The following is a 23,980-nucleotide window of genomic DNA, read 5'->3' as shown; positions in this document are numbered from 1 at the left end:
TTCCCGGAAGGAATATAAGAGGAAACTGTAAGGAATTTTTGTAGGAATTTGATAAGAGGCTGAGATTATTTTGAAAGTTGTGAAGTATAATAGCAACGGCTGTGGTCTCTTAATATCGTTATATATTAAAAGGTGAATTCATCTCAGTACATTTTATATTATTCTTTTAATGTAATACCTTCCGTGTTCTCTAATTTTAATTTACCCCACTTTAAGGTTATAATACAGACAAATCGCGCACGGTATTTAGAATCCAAACTAAACAATGTAAAAATGCCCTTCGGCTGTGTCTCTGAATTTTAATGATGATAAGCTCTTCGCCTGGGACCCACTGACCCACTTTCAGTGTAGCAAAGTTCTTTGGCTAAACATAGGATGTATCAAGATTACGAATATCTGCAATACATTCTCTAAGGCAGTCAAGAGGTGAATTCTTCCCGCCTTATGATATGTATTAACAAAAATCTGGCTTCGGACGTCACTAATTAAAGATATTCTGGTTCTTTTTAACTAACCAATTTTAAGATTTTTATTTCATAATTTTTATTTTGATTAAAATTCGAATTACAAATACATAGTTATAAGAGAAGATAGACTCGAAATATTACCCTATACAAAACAGATTATGTACTCGTAGGTAAGCTTTGAGACAAATTGTTGTTACCTAATTAGTAACTATAGATGAAACCTTTTAGTAACAATTCTCCTTCTACGAGATAAATAAATAATAATATTATTGTAATCTAAGAACAAATCGTAAGAAATAATGGCTGATAAATATTCGTATCCTAAAATGTTGTGACTTCTATCAAATAAGGCTAATGATTTCAAAGACATTTGATCTATCGAGGTTGTTATTGTTGACGAAAGTTCGAAACTAAACAAATCTAGATTTCAGATCATTAATTTCCGATACCATTGGTACTTGGTAACTTTATCAGTTACCTAGTCATTTTTTTCTAAAGTATCAGCATAACAATTACACTAATGAAAAAAGATACAGTAGTATAATAATAACAATAATCCACACTTGAAACGCGTGACATATTTTATATTACAAATGTTATCTATATTTTATCCTTATTTACATATTTTTTAAAATATGTTACAACTCAGAAAAAAATAATTAAAAGAGATAATAACAATAATTTGTACTATATATGTATATAGTAAATAGTACAAATTATGAATTATTAAATATTTATGAATTATTTTCATTATTAGAGAGACCCACCTAGACAGGTAAAGTTCAGCAATGTTTTTAATAATTTCTTATATTAAATTATTTAAATTTAACATATTAATTCTAGTATTTTATTTTTTCTATCTATAATATATATGTTTGGTAATTGTTTTTGTAATTAAAATACTAATTTAGTAATAACCTCAATGTGAATCGGAAGTTTAACCAAAATACAACGCAATACGAAACATTAGCTCATACACACAAATAAAGCAGCCACTAGTTTCTATTACAATAAACATCGCTAATCTAATTGATGCTTTTACTGAAAACTTTCTCTAAATTGTTTGTTAATTAAGTAACATTCCAATTAACCGAGAATTTCACCGAATATCAACTTTTGAAATCAACTAATCGTCAGCCCATTTATAAACTCCACTCCTAAATAATCCATTATTTATTATATTACAATCATTATTTATACGATTTACGTATCAAACCAACAAACTTCGAACACTAACAAACGGATAACTTTTGATGTAATGAAATCGAAACCTCATCTAATAGCGGTCATATTCGTATATGTATACCTACTTATTTAATGGCATTATCAATAATTTATTATAGAAAAATATTGTTTATTTAAATTTTAGTAATATTCAAATTTAAATAAATGGTATTTCAGAATAGTACTTCAGTCGATTGTGTTCCAAACCCAGATAGGCTTACAAGCTTTGACTCGTATAATAAAGATAAAACGTAGTACGTACACGTACTATAAGTAAAAAACGTATAAGTAAAAAAATAGTACCAAACGGTATTTTTAGTAATTATGTACTCCAAATATAATTATCCTTTTTTTTATAAAAAGTCTAAACTCTGGCGGATGAAAAAGAGCACTCAAAAGTCTCTACTTTTACTACTACTATTTTTTATTTGCCACCGTACCATGTATGTATGATGATTTAGAACAAAGTCTACTTCAATTGGTCTCAAAAGTAAGTACACTATGACATATGTATGTTGAAAATGATGGCATATTTTTTGTCCGCAGGTGTACGTGGATATGGAGGTGTATTACATACCACCAAGAGTTCGTGATAGGATTCCAGTAGCAATAGCAGGTCCCAGCAAAATTGTTCCATCTAAAAGTAACGCCCAATCATCGGCTCATGGGTCTTGTAACTCTGTCGTAATTGCTATAGAAGGACCACACTCTCAAAGTTCTGATGCCCAGTCTGATATCGATGATGACAATGCCCTTGAAAACATAGAGCGGAATATAGCGAACTTGGAGCGTTCTTTACAAAACAAAGAAGTGGTAGTTGATATAGAATCTAGCGACGAATCCAGAGCTCGCAAGCTTAAGATTGCAGGAAAACGCCTCCTCAAGTAAGTCTTATTTCCCAGCGCTTTCAATATCGTAATTAGAAAAACGTCCTTAATTCCAGTAAATTAGATTAAATTCATTCAATTGGCATTGATGTGAGTTCTTGTACGTAAATAAAGATCCTTTGACTACTGAGTATATCATACTATTACCCATATAACAAACCGTTATTTATATACTATATATTGGTATACCTTTTTTTTATTATTAATATTTTACGGCTCTGGATACGAGTCCTTTTTAGCCCAACATAAAGTTTTACAATGTAAAATAACAAAAATTAAAGACAATGTCCATTGTCAAATAATAACACATGTCAAATGTTGTTTCTTTCTTCTAACGAACACATTCAAAGCAAAAGCTTAAAAACAATCTCAATTTCTTCACAGTGTGCACTCATGTGTTGCCATGCTAAGAAATAAAGTTTAAACCGTGTTAGTAAACGAAATAAGACAGTTAAGACTTTTTTATAATATCAAGCCTCGATCAGTTTATATTTTTATAATAATGTAAATATTTAAAACAAATTAAAGATTTTATTAAACGAAATAGATAATTCATTCTACATTAAGCCGTGTTCCTATTATTTTTCTTGAGTAACAAATTTTGCCCAATAAACGGTATTTATAAAGCTATAAAGATTGTAATAACACTTATAACTGTTTAGAGAATAAACATTAAGGAAATCCCTCAGCTATAAATAACGACTGTAATTCGAAATGTACATTTGAGTTTAATTTATTTAATTTAGTCTTGAAAATATTAACATTTATTTTTATAATTGCGTCAATCCGTATTCAAACAATTTAAGATTCTTCCAAAAGCGATTTAATATTATAAATGCAAATGGTTCTATCCAATTTATTTTTATTTTCACAAAAGCGCCCTCTTGTGAAAAGAAAGATTGAACAGGTTTTGAGTTTTTGTTCATCAGTCAGTCTGTTATTTCTGTACACGCATGAATGAAATGAAAAAACTTACTCTATAAAATTGAATGCAGTTTTCATTGTATTGTAAATTAAGTAGGTGTAACTTTAATTATAGGCATAGAGCCTACAGCAGGAAAATATCTTATTCCGCGCTAAGCAAGGGTCGGTTGCTAGTTGTTAATAATTCGTGTCATTAATGATTTTTTTGCATTTTGTCAACAGACGTAGTTTCACTATAGGCGGGGCGCAGAGAGTAATGCCAACAGCAGATGAACGTCCCGAGCGCAAGAAAACTTCCGCGTTTAAGAATGTGAAAAGTCTAATGAGATTTGGACGCGCACATCGTCGCTATAGCATCGGTGATGAAGAGCAAAATCTACTGGAATGTATGCCTGGACCGTCTTCCGAACCTGACCGTCCTATAAGTCAAACTTCGGCATCATCTGAAGAGGTGTTGGTCGATACAACGGAAATGGTTAACAAGAAAAGAATGTAAGTATATATTGTTGTAATTTATTTTTGAGATTAATGAAGTGCATTAATGTTTAATTAAGCCGACGACAACCTAATGATATTTAAGAACTTAAGGAATGGCTGAAGGTTGACTCTCGCCTAACAGATACTTCAGTCTAATGGTACCACTAGAGGTTCGAACTTTAGCACGTAAATTCGATATGCGTTGGAATGGTAAAGAAATTAGATTGGAAGGAGATGGTAACACATGAACAATACCACGTACATACGTCATCTTGTGATGCTTGTCGCACTCATGCGTTGCTATAATGACAGCCTCGGCAGTTTGAGTGTCCGCTCTACTTCCGATGGTCGCGGGTTCGAGTCCTCGCTCGGTGTATGATGTTTGTATCGATCTGGGTGTTTTTTGTATTTATGTATTTATAAAAAAAAAATACCCATGTATTTATATCAGTTATCTAGTACCCATAACACAAGCTCTGCTTACTGTGGGACCGGATGGCGCTATGTTAATTGTCCAGGGTTATTTATTATTATTTATTTATAATGGAGGACTAGATACTTTCATGCCCTATAAGTAATCTCTTCCCCGACCAGTACGAGATACTGGTCGCTATTATTTTTTATTAATAGTTGTTACTCTGGTGGCTTGTATTAAATAATAGGTATTTTGTTTTAGACGTAATAACTTCACTGTATCTGGCAGTTCTCCGCTTAAAGCTGCTGACTTTCAAGTATGCATCACTATAATTGAGGCACGTCAACTGGCTGGACTTAACATGGACCCAGTTGTGTGCATCCAGATCGCTGATCAGCGGAAATACACCAGCGTGAAAGAGAGCACCAATTGTCCATATTACAACGAGGTGGGTACTAGTTAATTTTATTACTTGTGTTCAACAATGAGTAGTCGACTCATAATTATCGATATGTATTAGGGTTTATTAGAATAGACATTAAATATGTATGTTATACAAATTAATCAATATGTTATTGTTGATCGATTGTAACAAGTAAATTTTACGTTGTTGTTCATTCAAGGCCTCAGTATTCAAGCTACGAGTATAGGAGCTTTAAGTAATCGGGGTAAAAATACAGTGAAGCCACTCGCGATATATATAGTTTTCAGACAATTTTTTAAAATACATTTGTTGGTGCTTTTAAGTTATAACGATATAGTTAGGCTCGTTATATGTAAAAATCTGTAATAGTTATAAAATAATATACGAGTATTAAACCTTTGCTGCGCTTAAAGTGGTCCTTCAGCTCTCATAGATTATTATTCAAAACACGAGTAACATAGATTCCAACTATTGTTATACAAATAAAACATAATCCTTCTGTTGTAGGTATTATGCCCCGTTTTATTTATTCAGTTCAACAAACACTAATAGAATTGCAAACAGTGAAATAATTCCTGAAGGTCCAATAAACGGGATAAAGGGTTCTTATCTTTCATCATTCAACATCTCATTTACCTTGTAATAAAATCTACAGTATCTTTAAGCTGGGTAATATCATTTACCGAGTTCCAAGGTGCCGTGACAAATAGAAAGAAATATATTTATGCCGGTGTTCGTAGGTGGGATAGGGTGGGACAATTTGTCGATTACCTTACGTGGCAAACGTTTTTCAACTTTTTTCTTCAGTTTTCAGTACCAGTCGGAATAAAGTAGAGATTCGCTGGATATTACTTTTTTTAAGTCGACATTTATGTATGTGCGAGTATATGTACTTGTGGCTCTCACCTCTCAATCCTGATCTTTTAGTAAATGGATTAAAGTGCTTACAAGGAACGTAATTAGATGTATGGAATTTTCATCCTTGATTTATGTACACCAAAATTTAACTTTCCACTTTCCCGAATATAGAGTCAAATAAGAAACCAAATAACCGTAATTATAATTATTGATTATAACAAAACAGATTTATCATCAATTCTTCGATTATTTTGTATCATATTACTTTTTCTGAATGTTACTTTGATATAAAAAGGATATTATTCATTTACCACGTTTGATCAACTTCAAGTGACATTGTAATACTACTATCCACTAATTTGACATTTATACCAATATTTTGTGCATATTTCGTGATATCATAGAAAAATATAACCCTTTTTTCTATGTCTTTGTCAATTCGAAACAGAGTTTCATTATTATATATCAATTTGAAAGACTTCTGCTTTGGTGAACAACACTATAAATTACTGTTACAACGAATGGCATTTTTGCAATAAATTTTCATGATATATGAGTATTAGGCAAGTACTGTATTGTATCAAAGTATTATAGATACTGATCAAATTTTATTTCTCTTGTTCGCAGTATTTCGTCTTCGATTTCCACATGCCGCCAGTCATGCTGTTAGATAAAATTATAACCTTATCGGTAAGTTGTCTAAAATAATTATATTTAATAATTATTACTCTGTTAACTTAATGAAAAGTATTAATCTTTCATTACTTATAACTGAATAATATTATTACTTAAAAGTTTACCTCTTTTTTCATTACATTTATTTTCTTACCTTTTCACGACAGAATAGCTGAACGGATCTTAATGACATTTAACGTGAAGATAGATTGTATTACGAGGACGGACATAGGCAACCTTTTATCTCAGAAAGAGCAGACGAAGTCGCTTCTGACAGGTAGTTAAAAATATACTCCTACGTGTCGAAATGTCTCAATAAGCGAAATGGATAAATAACGTTCGAATTTTTACAAGCTTTTACACTTATGGCTGTTTTATAGTCTGTGCTCTCTCTAGTTTACTCAAGTAATCTATTTTAAAGCATTTGTTGCTCTTCTAACTTAATACAATTTTTTATACGTATGTCAGTTGGTTTGGTGAACTGGTCTGATAATTGAGTTAGATGATGATCAGAGAACTAATTTATATAAAGACAAAATTTGTTAATTTCATTTACTTATATTATAATTTAATAGAGCCATCAGTCATTATAAATAAATATATCAAAATTTATTAATGAGTTATAAGCAATTGAAAATACCTACTTGAGAGCGAACTATAAATATTAATAAAAGATCTTACTAATTATAACAGCCGAAGGTTTTCAACTTAATTATATCGCAAGTCAAATAGTTTCAAGATGCATAGCGAGATGCTGAGCGCCATTATGCTATTTTGTTTTGAAAAAGTTTTTTTACCCATGTCGGGTTTCGAACCGTGTAAAGTCAGTGTCACCTACTTACCGCAGCAAACTGTTTGGGTTGTAGGGTCAGTTAAATCAGTGAAATTTCAGGGAAATAGGCTTGATACATTCTTCTGGAATAACAACACAAGAGTGGTATCACGGGTGTCATATGATAATGTGATATCCGTAGAACGTATAAGGTGATGGTTACTACTTAACATCAGATGGGCCGTCAGCTTATTTACCAATTGATCAGAGTCTAAATATGTACAAAGACGTTTTTTAGACAGCTGTATTTCGGGCTGACGGGTGAGATGAAGCAACGAAATTACAGAGTATGGTGACAGAACGCTTAACACGGGCATCGCTCGGGCGTGATACCGTAGATGATGTTCATGTTTATAAGCAACGGTTGCCATTTGCTATTAGTCAGATTGTTTGCCAATCGAGTTATATAAAAAATAATGTTCTTTTACTGTTACTAGCACCGTTGTCAATTATTATATAATAAATACTGCTATACAAAACGTTTCTAAGCAAAAGCGAGCGTAATGGCGCACATGCATAATATGCATATAGTATTTTGTTTTAGGCGAAATTAATTAATATTATTTTTTTTTTCATTTATAGTTTTGTTCTTCATAAACGTTGTATGTATTTATACCAGTTTGATGGAATGGACAATAAAATGTTAAATATTAGTGAGGGCTTGCGATAATAATACCAAATATATTTAATTATTGTCTTAATCTTACTGGTATTATAATGATAAAGTACGTCCACGTTGAAAGTACAGTTAATATTTTTAATATTACCAAAAATATTAATTAATCTAACTTAGAAATAAAAAATAAATATATTAATCTACATCAGATCGATTAGTTTCAGTTTCAAGTTCTAAAAATTAAATCTTCATAGCGACATAGATATAATATCACAACAAATACTAATTTTATTATAATTTTATTCCCTACATTCGGCTGTGCGTTTATATGCTACAAGCTGTGCCCGCAGTTTCACTCGCGTGAAATTTATAACCTATATATTATTCTAATGATTCAAAACTTATTGCAACTGTATTATTGAAAAGTTTAATCCATTCAGTAGTTTTTACGTGAAAGAGTAACAAATTTCGATCTATCCATCAATCCATCCTTTCTCGCTTAAAACTTAGTGCGAGACTAAAATTTAAAAATCTAGCAAGTTTAAATCATTTCACCAAGTTACTTTTACAAGCAATAAATTGGCCAACACATTGTCATTTGAACCACAATGTGAATGTTTGATAGAGCTTGGCTCACACAGAACGCATGAGCCAATTATTTATTCATTGCCCAATTTGTAACACTAGTAAGTACTGCGTACGGGCTAATTTAACTTGGCACACGTAAATTATTCGTGTCCTGTCCTGTATGAACCTACGCACTTAGGCTTTGTAGGATAGGGAGATTATGATCACGATCTTAGTAATTACAGCATAATAATATAGTAAATAAAACGTGACTCTGTCTCATCATTTTGTATTCATGGATTAAACAGTATTTCAAGGATATTTTAGGAGATTGTTTGATTTCGAGTTTTCCTTTAGCTGAGTTTCGTGTTCAGTCATTTCAAATGATGTCGCATTATAAATGAGGCACTCTAATATCATTTTACATGTCCTAAAATTGTAAATAAGTCGTGTGATATTATTAAATAGTAAAATAAATATTCTCGATTACCTTAGACAAAATATATACTATTATATTTTATGACTGCGAGTCTCTGCGTTTATGTACGCTTACAGTCATATAGTGCGGCTAAGGTGAGCTCATGGAGTAATTAGTTTTAGGGTATAATGGTACTGGTATATAGATTTAGATTGTACAAAAGTCCCTAAATTTTGAAAGTAATAAAAAAATGTATGGCTTACCCATTGGGTAAGCCATACATTTTTTTATTATATCCGAATGCAGTTTTAACTAATGCATTACTTATGCTATAACATTTAGTGTTTATCGCAATTTTCACCTTTATAATTTTACTAGCTACTCCTACATGTATTATATTTATAAATTTTCCTCTTGAATTACTCTATCTATTAAAAAAACCGCTTCAAAATTCGTTGCGTATTAAAGATTTAAGCATACATAGGGACAAACAGTGACAGCGACTTTATTTTATACTATGTAATGATGATTACAAACAATGTACGTCTTCTAATAATGTAAGAAGGCCACACATATTAAAGTTCTATAGGGGATCGTAAATATACGTCTCATAACTTTGTGATTTTTTTTATAATATGTAAAGAACTCAGGTCACTCTGAAATAATGAACGTTTCTGACAGAAAAACATGTTATAGCATACAGCTATAACATTTCATATATAATTCAATTTACACCTTTTTTTATCATTATAATTATTAGTTTATGAAGATACAATTGTAATTGTAACAAGGTACAAAAATTATGCAGTCCATTAGCTCGATTGAGTAATAAACATTCAAACATTTAAAAAATGAACATTTATAAAATTTATAGTAGATTGTTTGTACTACGTTCCGAAATTAATTGGTTTACTTGTTTTCCTCTAAGTAGAGCACCAGGTAATCTTTTATCCTCAAGCCCAAAAGTTGTTTGGAAAAGATTGTAATAACGATACGACTGTCTACTCTATGTTGAGTTACAATCTTCTTATATAAACTTTACTCTTACAGTTTTAAACTGCATTCAGAAGTGTATTATTTTATAACATTATAATGAATGTATATATAGTATTAATAGTAAGCCGAATATCAGATAGAATGTATATAAAATGAAACCACTTTCCTTAAGAACCAAAAACAAAGTGGAAGCCTGAAAAAAATATTACGTTTCTTTGAAACTGTTTTTTAATACCGCGAATGCTATACTTACCACCTTTTCTGCTTCTATCTTTTTCAAGTAACTATACAGAGCTGTTAGTACTCGTATTTGTTAGGATTAATTAAAAAATTGTGAAACTTAAATTGAGGACTTTTTGTCATGAGGAAAGGATGACTACGAAATTAGGTCAGCTAACACATTAATTAACTGTGTTGGTTTCTAGGGAGTATGCTATGCAGGTAAAACTGACACAGTATAAAACAAGTAAACGTCCCAATTACAAACGACGTACGTCTTCTTATAATGTAAGAAAGCCACTCCTATTAAAGTTCTTTAGCGGATCATACCTATTTATACTAGTGGCACTACCCGGCTTTATCCTCAGGCTCATAACTTTATGATTTTTTTATAATATTGACATAATGTGTATTTGAAATAATGATCCTTTCTAAAAGAAAAATGATTTCTCAAATAAGTGCAGTGGTTCTCAAATGGATTCAGAGTTCAGTTTCTTTTTGTTACAATCCGCTGATTCCTTAACTGATAAGTTTCTTTGCAATGGACAAATATTTGTATTCATATGTAGGTATAATGAAGTAGGTTGCAGTATAGATACTAATGTCAGTAAAAAAAGGTCAAGTTCTTTAATCTATATATTAACCCTAATAATCTTGAAAATGCAAATTCTTTTGCGATAAATAACTATTAAATCTTAAATCAAATGTTACAACACTTCAGGGATAACCGACTGCTTCACAGTCAACAATATGGTTTCACCGCCGGCAAGTCTACCACTGACGCAGGTGTAGCGCTAATAACACATATTTTCCAATCATGGGAGAAGTCACAGGATGCACTCGGAGTTTTTTGTGACCTATCAAAGGCATTTGATTGCGTGGATCATAAAACACTTTTGTACAAGCTCGAACATTATGGTATAAAAGATAATGATCTAAAATTAATGAGAACTTATTTAGAGGATAGGGTCCAAACTGTAGATATTGACGGTATAAAATCTAAGGGAGCTAATATTGGGATGGGCGTTCCACAAGGGTCAATCTTAGGCCCCTTTCTCTTTTTAATTTACATAAATGACCTTCCCTTTATGGTAGAGAAAATTGCAGATATAGTGCTGTTTGCGGATGATACTTCGTTAGTGTTTAAAATTGGACGTCAAACTAATCAATTAGACGATGTAAATTGTGCTATGTCTGCTATATTAAATTGGTTTACATGTAATAACCTATTATTAAATTCCAGCAAAACAAAGTGTATAAAATTTACACTTCCTAATGTAAGACCAATAAATACACAGTTATTGCTTAATGACGAAATAGTAAACTTTGTTAATGATACAGTTTTTTTAGGTATAACAGTGGACTCGAAATTACAATGGGGGCCCCATATTTCAAAATTGGCCAATAGACTCAGTTCAGCTGCATATGCAATTAGAAGAATTAGGCAATTAACAGACGTGGCGACGGCTAAACTTGTATACTTTAGTTATTTCCATAGCATTATGTCATATGGTATACTACTGTGGGGTAAAGCAGCCGATATAAATACTATATTTATTTTACAAAAGAGAGCCATACGTTCTATTTATGGTATGGGTTCAAGAGAGTCATTACGTCAGTGTTTTAAAGACTCAAATATCCTCACCGTTACTTCACAATACATTTATGAGAATATCATGTATACGCGGAAGAATTTAGACAGTTTTAGAAAACTTAAAGACTGTACAAATAGAAACTTACGCAATAAAAATAAGCTAATTTTACCTAAATGCCGCCTGCACAAAGTCAGTAATTCATTCTATGGTAATTGCGTAAGATTTTATAATAAACTGCCAGAATCTGCACTAAATCTGACAGAGAGGCAATTCAAATCTTATATTAAACAATTTTTATGTAAGAAAGCCTATTACAGGATAGACGAATTTATAGAAGACAATATATCAAGTAAATAATTAGTTTATTAGCATACAACGTTATAATTTGTTTATCTCATTGCTTTCTTGATTCAATTATTTTAGAAATATGAAAGCGTAGCGGGTTTTGTATTAATTGCCGCATGCATTCTTATGTGAAATGTGAATACTATAAACATCAGATGGCAATTGTGAGTAGCTATGACGTGGTCTGGTGTTTTGAGTAGTCATGCTCACTAAAATGTCCAGACTTGTGGCGGCGTGGTGGGCCGGGTCATTGGGCTCCCTAAAATATGGTCGAGCGCAGTGATGGCTGGCTCATCCGTCATACTCGTGAACGGGTGCTGCTTGTAGGGACTGGTCTGCTCTAATCACTATGACTGATTTCCTCTTATTAATTGTTTAACCAGTTGGTTATGTGTTCAATATTTTTTTCTTTTTGAGTATTTAATTGAATTAGTGCTAATCGGTGGTTTGTATTCACACACTTAAACTTAAATTGTAAGTAAGAATAAATTATTTAAAAGAGCAACACACAAGTTTCTTGCTTGTTCTTCTTGTGATGAGACAGCATTCCGAATGAGCGGTAGATTAAAAAAAAAAAAAAATGTTATGACTATTCAAAAGTGCTTCAATGTAAGTTTATTTGAATAAATGATTTTCTATTCTAACAAAATCTTCGCGTTTAATTTTATTAAGATTGATCCGTTCAGCGGTTTGTCATAAAAAGGTAATAAACAGACAGACTGTTACACTTTTCACCATCATCATCATCAGCCCACTGCAGTCTACTGCTGGACATAGGCCTCTCCCATGGCACGGACTGGGCACAATAGACATTTGTATTTATAATATATTTATGTACCTTAGGTCTTAGGGCTCTACTCTTAGTAGCTAAATATCTGTTGACAAATTCAGTCCGTTATTACTTCAATTTCTTGACATAATGTGTATCTTTACGTTATTGTTTCGTTTCTATTCACATTCCTATACTCTGTTTGTTTTGTGTGATTAATGTGTGTTTAACGTTAATGGCATATTATATGAACTTATGATATAATCTACTAACAAACCGTCCCAGTGCAGTAATTGTAGGATTTTATTTCAATAAAAACAGTCAATGTTATCAGCTTATAACGTAGGTGAAAGAATGTTTAAAGGAGTTATAATCTTTTTAATATCACTCCAAGCTACTCCAATATTTGAATATGAATACACAAGTAATTCCATGCAAATATTATTTATATTGCATGCAAACTCAACTAAGCTCAAAATCTTTACTTTAGAGTTGTTAGTTTGTTTCTAATCATAATTTGTGTACAAATATATATTATATATCAAATGTTATATTTGCATAAATTCATTTACAGATACAGTTTAAATAAAATTCAATCAAACAGATTTATGTGTACCTACTATTCGAAATTAACGTATGTTGTAAATTAATTTTACTTATTTCACGTATGCACTGTTGCGGTTTACAATAGTAGGTACATGATGAATACTACTGGAAACAATCACGGCACTCGGTACATGTTTGACGAGTAAATAACTCGGACAGGTATTAATTAAATTCTCGACTGCATTCAACTGATTTAACGGATATCAACAACCATATACGTGATGTTAATTCCGCTCCGATCCACTTTGTACACAACATGGTGGATCGAGCAATTTTAATTAGTGACTATGAAATGTGCACAATGGGGGAGCTATCCAAAATGTTCGTGTATGTAGTTCCGGCGGAAACAATATTGTTGCTGTATCGCAGAATTGAATTGTTTTGTTCAAGGTTTGACCCGCAAATTAGCTTTTCGTACTAAATACACATTCCCACAATTCGTAGAACTGTATTAAATTCATACTAATTAATGTTAACTAGTTAATATGAAAATTGGAAAGCATATTTGCATTCCATTGTACATAATATTATCGCAAACAAATATCATATATTTACAATATGTACATATTGTAAATATATGATTTTTGTTTGCGATAATATTAAATTTAATATAATAATTATAAATTTATGAAAACGTGATGAGATGAAAACTGTCTGTTTATCCCTTCGTATGTGTAGGTGAAATATTGGTCAACATATACCTAAATAAATTAAAGAAAGCTGAAACAAATTATAGATTACTTCTAATTTAGATAGACACTCGAAGTTACGGCAATAATTATATTGTAGTATATGAATACCTCATAAATAAATCTCCATTCGTATCATTTATTGCAGGGGAAATGAACATTAGGCAATTGTAGTTCCCATACGTTTGTACTAAACGATTCAATAATTAAATAACTTTTTTATGTCACTGCAAACAAATTAGGGACCAGTTTCAGTAAGTGACAAACATTGCCTATATACAAACGTATATGAATAGTATTACAAATATCACGTTATCTAAGATATTCTGACCCTTATCCTGTAATTCTGCTATTTACTTTGCATCCTACAGCCAATTTACCCCTTCGATTGATCCCTCGTCCAATTCAAACGGGGATCAAAATTACGACGGCCTGAGGTGCAAACCCCTAGCGGTGCCCTCAGACTAAAGTCCAAACCATCAGGTGGGAGTTAGCCTTCAAGCATTCCATAAGTCCTTCCGCGGGTTTGGAGTGCCATCCACACCCGCCCCTTATCTTCAGGTAAAGCTGTAAAGGCCAGCTGCGGCCAACAACTTTAGAATAGTTAAAAAAAACAGCTTGAAGAATAAAAGTTGCTAGGCGACATATGTTAAGACTACGCAGACACTTTCTACAGTTTCCCTCAATGTAATAAATTAATAATCAATATATCTTATTTATTACATTATTTTATACTACATATATATAGTATGTAATCGGAGTGGTGACAGTTATATTAAAAAAACCTTTATTTAAATTCCGAAAACCTTTTAGGAATTCTTATTGCCGAGCGCATGTCGGTAAAATATCATTTATATATACAGTGTCATAGTTTACGAGTGTGCAATAAAAAATATAGTGAGGTAAATAGCTAAAGGTAAATATTCAATTTAGTAATACTTTGGGATGCTTGTAATATTATCCATATGTGGACAGTATCAATATGAGGCACGTACTGGTACATACAATATTCTTCACTAAACACACGAAATACTCGTAATATCATTACTAGTTTTTCTTATTGGCATCATTGAGTATGCATGAAAATGTAAGTCCATTATCAAGCCTTATTTACGAACTTTTTAAAGTAATTTTAAACTTGAAGTATGAAGTGAATAAAATATCAACAACTGTATTCATCTAGAAATTGAATCAGATAGATTTAAACTAGCAAAATAACAACGTACAAAAATGTTCACTAAACTGCCGTAATAATAGGAACTGTTCAAAATCGCTTGATTTTTAAACAAAAATAAAACAATTGGACAAAAACGAGAATTTAGGAAGATTTTAGAAACAATTATTTGTTAACTTCCAATATAGCATTATATAATATGTATGTAATGGTATTTATAATAAAGATTAAAAGCTGCAACAATTTTGTCAACAAACAGAAATATTGACAAATAATACATTCAAAGACAAAAGATTCAACATAGTAAACAAAATAAAACCTTAATACAAATTCCACATCAATGGACAAGAAAAACGGATTTTTATTCCCACGTCGTCGCAACTGTTTATCGAAGTTACAAAACAATCACATATGCATACGTTTTGAAAAGTTCCTTTCAAGTTATTCTTCTCAGTAGAAATGGTGACTTAACTGTAATAAATTGCATAGTTCTTGTTTGCTTTGTGGGATCAGACATCATCTTCTATATATATAATATATAATGTATTCGAAAAATATTCACGGTACTAGGCTGTGTTAATACAAATAATATTTTTTTTCCTATAACAATTCACACAACGGCATCTACTCTCAAGCTAAGTAGAGTTTGTGTTATGGCTACTAGACAACTGATACAAATACATAGATATTTTTGTTTTGTAAATATATACTCATATAGCGTACTGATGAATATAAATGTTTGTATTGTGCGAGGAATCGAACCCGTGACCATCGGAAGTAAGGCGGTATCCTAAACCGCTACACCACCGAGGCCGTCAATTAAATGATTATATTAATGAGAACGAAAAAAAAGAGCTGTACATATAAAGATAAAATTTTACACACACATTCTACTATTTTCTAAAACTAGATCTTAAAGGGTTATAACACAACCATATATATATACGACAAGTAATGATTAACCAAATTATACATGATGTTATTAAGATACGAATACATTGCTTGTTGGTGATCAAAACCAACAATAAACAATTTATTGTTGGTTTTGATCATCAACAAGCAATATAGATCTGCAAATGTAGACATATGTATGTATTCGCGGGCACCATTAATCCCACGTAATTCTGTTGAGAAACAACATTTTTGTGGTCAAATGATTCCAAACTGAAAAATAGACAGAACAATCCTCTTAATCCGGATAATTAAAAGTTACGAATATATGCTACCATCGACAGTATCCCAAACATAAAGTACTAAATATCAACAGCCAGACTTTTTGTTTGAGTTTCTAGGACTGTTTCCAAGTTTAATCCAAAATTGCGATTATATTGCGATTGATTGTCTTTATTGCGTACTTATTAGTTAAACATAATTTAACATGATTAAATATCGATGTAATTAATATATAGAGAAAAAAGTTATTAAGTTATAATACGAATCATAGATATAACTTGATTTGTAATTTTAATCTAATAGTTAAAACGGAAATAATGGTAGGTTATAATTAGTTAAATATTGATTGTGTACTTACCACTTTCCTTTGTTCATGGTTAGCGTGTATCATGCAATAATTATAATTTTTGAAGCGGTTGTTTAATTGCTGTAAACACTCGCCACGAAGTGAGGGTGCAGATTCAAAGTCTGCCTTTACGATTCACTGATGAGTTATTATTACATAGATAATGTATATTACACAGGCGCACCTGTGTGTATACATGTATTGTATATACTACAGCTTATTTATTATAAGAAAATTATTTCTGATATTGCATTATACCTATTGGAACATTACGAACCGATTTTGCTGAATATTTTGATAAAGTATTTATAGATATAGATCTAACACAATCGTATAGAATATTTATTTTATTCTTAGTATTCTCTGTATAATGTATATTTCACAATTTAGAATACAAAGTAAAATTGAAAACAATTTCGTTTACAAAATTATATGATAACATTTCCTATACTGAGTTGACTCTATGTTAAAATTTTAATATTTCTTCTCAGGTATTGCAGTCTCGAAATATTTTGCGGTCGAATAAATTGCTCGGCAGCTTTAAGCTCGACATCGCTACTGTGTGGAACCAACCAGGTAATGTGATCTTTTATACTGCACGTACAAGAGCCTTGTTACACTTCTAAATATATAAGATCATAAGAACAGTTTAAAGATAAATATGTCAAGATAAAAACCAGATAGCTTGTTTAAAATTATAAAAGATGTCTCAAAATTTAATAATGCTTGAGTACAGAGCTTTGTGTTATATTAATAAACTGATCCATATATGATCCTATATATAAGATAATGTAACAACCCTCCTAATATTGTAGATATTGAAAGTTATAAACGCTGCAAATACCTTATACTGTGTGAAAATTAAATGGGCCATTGTTTTCTACTGACATAAACTTATACGAGATATTGATCACTAAGCATTGTAGTACCTACCTTCACAATAAAAACTATAATTCCTTTAAACTTTTATCCGATTAATTTCAGATAAAATATAAATATATTTTTAATATTTAGTTCATTATCAGCAAAAAATACACGTTAATTACAAGCAGATGGGACGTCTATTACAATTTATATCTGTGGTTTCACAGTCAATGTTACGTTACAGTATAATATCTGTTTTTCTCTCTTGGGAACACCAGTAAATTATGTTCTAACATTTCGTGTAATAGCACAAACGTAATCCGTAACTCGAAAGGTAAAATCGAAACTGTATAACAAGTTCAGTTTCTTGTTCGTTTATTTCTATGTCCATCATAAATATTTCTTCAAAATGGCTGAAAATGTTTATAGTCTTATAGGTACTTAGTCCTGTAAAAAATTCAAGTTTTCATCTCAATAAAAAGTTATAGCCAGTCAAATACGTTTTTATGATGTCTACGCAGGTATAACTGACATTGTAAAAGGTAGGTAGGACATTCATTATATCCAATGTCGTTAGAATTTTAAATAGCGGCGCTTTTAATATATTCGCAATTAATATAACCTAACCTTGTGCAACCCTTTGTTTTTATTAATTCTCTATACAGTTCAACCAGCCGTTACATGTTAATATGGAAGTTTGAAAGCGCATAATATACAGTGTTAAATTAAATATGAAACCTCATACAAGCTTACCGGAAACGTTTCCAGAACCTTGACATTTCATCGATTTATTGCAGCCTTTGTTGTATGATATTAAAAAACAGGTACCCACAACCTATATTAAAATAAATAGTATATAACAATGCTATACTATTATAGATAAACTTTTCTTTTTAATATAAAGATGTTGTCCCTATTTTACTATATAACAGTGGTGAGCAACTAGTGGTGTGGTATCCATAGACCTAAGATCCAAGAAAGATTTAGGTACATTGTCCTACTGTTTAGGTAGACAGGGCACGGTAAGTCTTTTTGTTTTTAAGTTGCTTTTTCCGATTTTACTTGATCTTAGGGCTAGATGAGAACTTTAAATCTAGTGTTCCTGGTCTATAAAACTTTATCTCATACCTACTTTGTACCAACTGTAATGATAGACTACGGTAATCAAATGGGCCATTTGGTTATTTGCCACCTACGTGTTATAAAAAAAAATATATATCTGTATATGTTTTATATAAAAGTGTTAAGATAAGTATCAATGTCTCAGAGAGATTTGTTTAGTTTATGTCTTTAGTGAGCTACATTGTATGGAACTGTTAGAGGTCAGGTAAGACTGAAGGTCTTAATTTGAAATGCCATAATAGTATGGTAATTATTATAGTTTATATATTTATTTAATCTGTGTAACTGAGGTTTGGAATTACCAATCCTCTCCTCCGACGAACAAAAAATATTATGCCAGTATATCCTGTCTTTATATTTCTTTGTGCAATTATAATATTTTTATCTCGGTCTCTCATTTAGAACTAGTTTTATTTCTAACTTATAGTTTTCCCTCGTGATCGCATGAGCTTCAAGTAAGGGCCATATTTTGTTAAATTTATGGACGATATGAACATTACTGGACAAAACTTAACTACACAAGTAAATGCACCAGCACCATATCATAATATCTCAAAGTTTTACAAAATTCACATATTTAAATTTGTTACATAATTCATACGAAGCAATGTAAACTCCAATTAAAAATATACACTAAAAACAACCATAATATTTAGCCAAGAACAATAAACATTAGATTTATTAAACAACTCTACCTTCGACAAAAGAGTTATATTTACGAATACCTACATTATCTACCCTTCTCAGAGCTTGTACTATGAATACTAAACAATTTATTTTTTAGACTTGCATTCTTTTTTTAAATATATATCTACAATAGGAAACTCTCAGTCAAATATAAAAGGGCAGGAAACAATTGTAAATTATTTATAAACTATTTCAATGTTTACATTACATCGTCGTTGGACGCAAGAAGCAAGTGCAACCTATTAGTTTAATGTACCTACGTTAAACCAGTAGATATCAGTTGAAGACTAACTCCTGCTTAAGGAATACAACTTTAGTCCGTTGAGGTTTGAACTTTAGCTCCGACCATCTTAATTGCAATCTCCATTTGAATGGAGCAGGGGATCAATAGGAGGATGAAGTTAAATATAACATACATGTTGCATATTCATGAATAGCATTTCTAATTCCGTTTATATACAAACGCTTTTCGTCTGAGATATAAACGGAACTACAGTTTGTATGAAATATTCAAAGTTCTGTCTACGCTGTAGCACACTAATTGGCGTATGTACTGACAGTATTGGAGAATTATACTGGGAGCAACTATTCACTCTGACATCATATGTCGCATTGAAATTCGTTACTGTCATTACGACTGTATTACTTCTATACGTCTTTCAGTAACTATACAATTGGCTTTATATAACTTTTGCAAATTGTGAAGCAAATAATCTTAATGAATCACAATCTTACGAAACTACAATCTACATTTTCATGACTTATAAAAACCAAACGGTTCGAAATGTCGTTAACAAGATTTAAAACATCGTATTTTAAGGAGAGCGAAGGACTTGAATATTTTTCTATTTCTTTACATATTAGTGGAAAATATTACATTAGCCGCAGTCTGCGTTTATGTAGTTATTTCCTCACAAAGAAAGATTAATTGTAGTAACAAAATATGAAATTTATACCAAAATATATATAATTACTACCTGTCCCGGCAAACGTTGTTTTGCCTTAAAATAAAAAAAAAACTACCCCTAACATTTAGGGAGATGAAAAATAGATATTGGCCGATTCTCAGACCTATCAATACGCTCACAAAATTTAATAAGAATCGGTCAAGTTTCGGAGGAGTATGGGAACGAAAACTGTGACTCGAGAATTTTATATATAAGATATCTACAAAAATCGGAAATTAAATGTGAATATTTTAATGTCTGTTGTACCAATTGCCCGGATTAATATTATTAAAATTTGCTCTTTCTCTCTCTTTTATAATAGGTATTTAACAGATAATACATGAACTTCAAAGACCTGAAACTGTCTAGCCTTTTATAATATAAGCTAAACCAACTAGATGTATTATCAACTTGTTCCGGTGAATGCAATACATGACATACCTACATTTCGTTCCGTATATTTAAACCCAATTTGGCAGGACGGGTGCTTACCGCCGTCTCTCTCATTAATTTGGTTTTGATTTCGTTATGATTCCATCTACGGAGTGTTTTTTATAAACATAAATTGATATACATAATTTTTTTTATTTAGATGTAAACTCATGATCTTCCTGAATAGAAGTTGTAGGTAATTAAACTACTAAGAAATAAGAATAACATAAGAGTGATGAATATGAGAGTACCGTAGGTGAAAGGCGAAAAGGTCTCATTTTTGCACTTAATTATGCTTAAAATTACGAGTAAAGGTTGGAAGTTAGAGTCAATAGAGCTTACTTACTTAAGATTGAGGATGGATAAACAGAGTATTACTTAATTTTATTACAGGATAAACTTTATATTTACGTATCTACAAAACAAAGTATTATATTATATTGTAATAGAAGATATTCTACAAATAAACTTTACTAGTAAAATCAGCACTTTAGTACAAAGTTTATCATGAAATTTTATTTATATGAAACAAGTTTTGTACTAGTGTTTATAAAATTAAATATGCTTTATTATAGTATAATTATAATATTGATAACAATTTATTTTATATTGGTTAGGTTCTATAATTTTTTCTGCTTTTACCAAGTCTCGTTTATTTCACCCCAGCGATTGCGGGGACTTTGTGTATGTACAAAATGTCATGACTGAGAGTTAGTTATGAATTTATAATTACAACTTCCATCGCTCAGTGAAAAACTCATTGCAACATAGATTGCAATTTAATTAAACTTTCCATGATATTTTAATGGCTATGTAAGGTGAGTACCTAATAGTACTTTGATATGTATTTGGTATAGTTACCGCGTTCTGTTAGTATTTTGTATCTCGGGAAAGTAAGACGTTTATTATATCTATATTTTCTTTCTAATAATAGAAGAAAGAATTATAATATTCATTAAGTAAATTCACTTAATGAATATTATAATTCTTGGTTCCATTTTAGGGCGTAATAATGGTTGCTAATATATTGATATTCATCACAAACTAATATCCAATATTTGTGATGTGGTTATATATTGTTGCAGTTTTTTTTTTTGTAAAATACCTATCGTAAATACATTTTAATTTTTAAATTAAGTATTAGGTAATTCAGTTCATATTGACATTAAATAATAGCTAAAGTTTATTTGTTTCCGTTATGAAATATTCGTATCTAAGAAAGACTTTATTATTGAAACTGAAATATACAATTTTTGAGGAGTTTATGTTCACACAAGAATGTTTTTTGGATATAATGTAATATACACTTTGGCATTAGCAACTAACAGAATAGCTTAACTCATAATATTCTACTATGCCTTAATACGTCACGTTTTCTGTCCATAAGATTCTACGTGCCCTGAGTAATGAATAATGAGAAATAAGCCACTACATTTTACTTAGACTACTCCTGAAACGAAACTAAATACATTATGCATAGGATTTATACCAAGGATTGTGCAACATGGAAACAAGAATTTAGTCAGAAGTTCACACAAAGTGAGGTGCAGTGTGGTGAATAACAAAACGTGATGAAATGTCAGTGGTCATAGATACAAATAATATAATTATTGTATGTTATGGAAATTTCTAATAAATACATTACTTTTAATTACGCGATAATAATAATTCATCTGTTATTAATTAGAGTACATTTACAATTTATCTGCCATTATTATAAAATTTTCGTAAATTTATTTATGTATTCAAACAGTATTAAAAAATAATAGATATTAAAATACAATATCAAATTATAAAATCTGAGATAATTATTACTTATTATAAAATATTAAATTGATTTGACATTCTTTGTACATAAACATAGTTATCATTCAAAATGTTGGTATGTATCTAAGTATATTTCGTTACATTTCCCAATATAATTTCATAATTACACTAACAGACTCGGAATACGTTTTGCCATATACGTTAATATCGCTATTAAAACAAAGGGGTTGATGTTAGAAGGGTTAAAATTTATGGTTATAAGTAATTTGTAATGGCGAATCTTAAAATATAAAACAAATATTTAAGGGTGGTGGTGGGGTTCATCCATATCATTGCAAGATATCATAAATGAACACAAACCGACCCGATATACATACAAAATTTAACAACTGACAAATTAGAATTTTATAAAAAACGATAAAGCCGTTTCGGAGGAGATTGGCAATATTAAAAAAAACATAATCGCGACCCGACTGTTGATTTTACTAGGCGCGTCACGTAATAATAACTAAAAGTTTATAATTATCTGTTAAATGCGAAACATCGTTTGTTATATATGTGTACAAGACATACTTTGTCCTTTCTCCTGACACATTATATATCTTCATATAAAATTTCATTTAGTTCCGTTTAGCCATTTAATCGTAAAAATGTTAACACGTAAGTTTTTAAAAATTTTATACAGGCATTTCTTGTTTATAAATTAATATTGATTTAAATAAACCTGCTCCAACATTTATATAAAAGCTTCTGACAGTATTATTAGCTATCGAACAGGAACCATCTACCAGTTCGACAGGTGTCAGAAGCTATAAAGAACAGAAGCCACAAAGAGCTGTAACGCTCTTTACAGACTTCAAACAACCTGAAGGAAATAGATGTATTTTGCTCTCGACTAATCTGGTTTTCTTATAAAATGTTGATCTTAATAAAGATAGCTTTTCCATTTCGTAATTGTTTTTTTATTATTCTTAATTCAATAAAATATAACAACTTTACAATTGCATTCTATACCATTATATTCTGAGTTGGGTGAATTCTATTTTATTTGCTGGTATTATGTAATATGGTGAAGTAGTTTATTGAGTTTTTATGCATTCCAAATAATATTATACATCTTTATAAATATTAGTTCAAATTAGTATTCAATCAATTATAATTTTAATTTCAAATAATTGCTATAGGTACGAGACTTTTATCACGAGTAATTTATACAATGTACATAATGTGCTTACAAGTGGGCGGGAATGGATGTTATGTCGCTTTGGAACAACATTTTTGAGAGTATTACACATGAGCTCGTTCTACAAAATGGCATCTGTTGTGAGATTTCTTTTCAACTGCCGTCTCTTCGCTTTTTTGTCATTGATTTACTTACAACAAGCCCCAGCTTCCTGAAACATACGTTTTTTTTAAATAAATTTTTAATGTAAGTAACATCAGCCACTTAAAATCAAATATATTT

The 23,980-nt window shown here is 30.7% G+C and overlaps 1 protein-coding gene across 1 annotated transcript in view; it reads left to right on the top strand.

Annotated features, from left to right (window-relative positions):
- Positions 1–23,980, top strand: part of LOC131853109 (otoferlin-like) — a 73,452-nt gene that overhangs the window by 27,036 nt on the left and 22,436 nt on the right. The window contains exons 2-6 of the mRNA XM_059203925.1: positions 2,238–2,575; positions 3,725–3,994; positions 4,656–4,842; positions 6,304–6,366; positions 17,188–17,272. Coding sequence (XP_059059908.1) covers positions 2,238–2,575; positions 3,725–3,994; positions 4,656–4,842; positions 6,304–6,366; positions 17,188–17,272 — 943 coding nt within the window. The remainder of the gene's footprint in view (positions 1–2,237; positions 2,576–3,724; positions 3,995–4,655; positions 4,843–6,303; positions 6,367–17,187; positions 17,273–23,980) is intronic.

Source organism: Achroia grisella, unplaced genomic scaffold, assembly GCF_030625045.1.
Source record: "Achroia grisella isolate CSIRO2021 unplaced genomic scaffold, CSIRO_AGI_Agris_v1 utg874, whole genome shotgun sequence".
Lineage (NCBI taxonomy): Eukaryota > Metazoa > Arthropoda > Insecta > Lepidoptera > Pyralidae > Achroia > Achroia grisella.
Note: the sequence above shows the minus strand (reverse complement) of the source record. Positions and strands in the feature narration are given on the sequence as shown.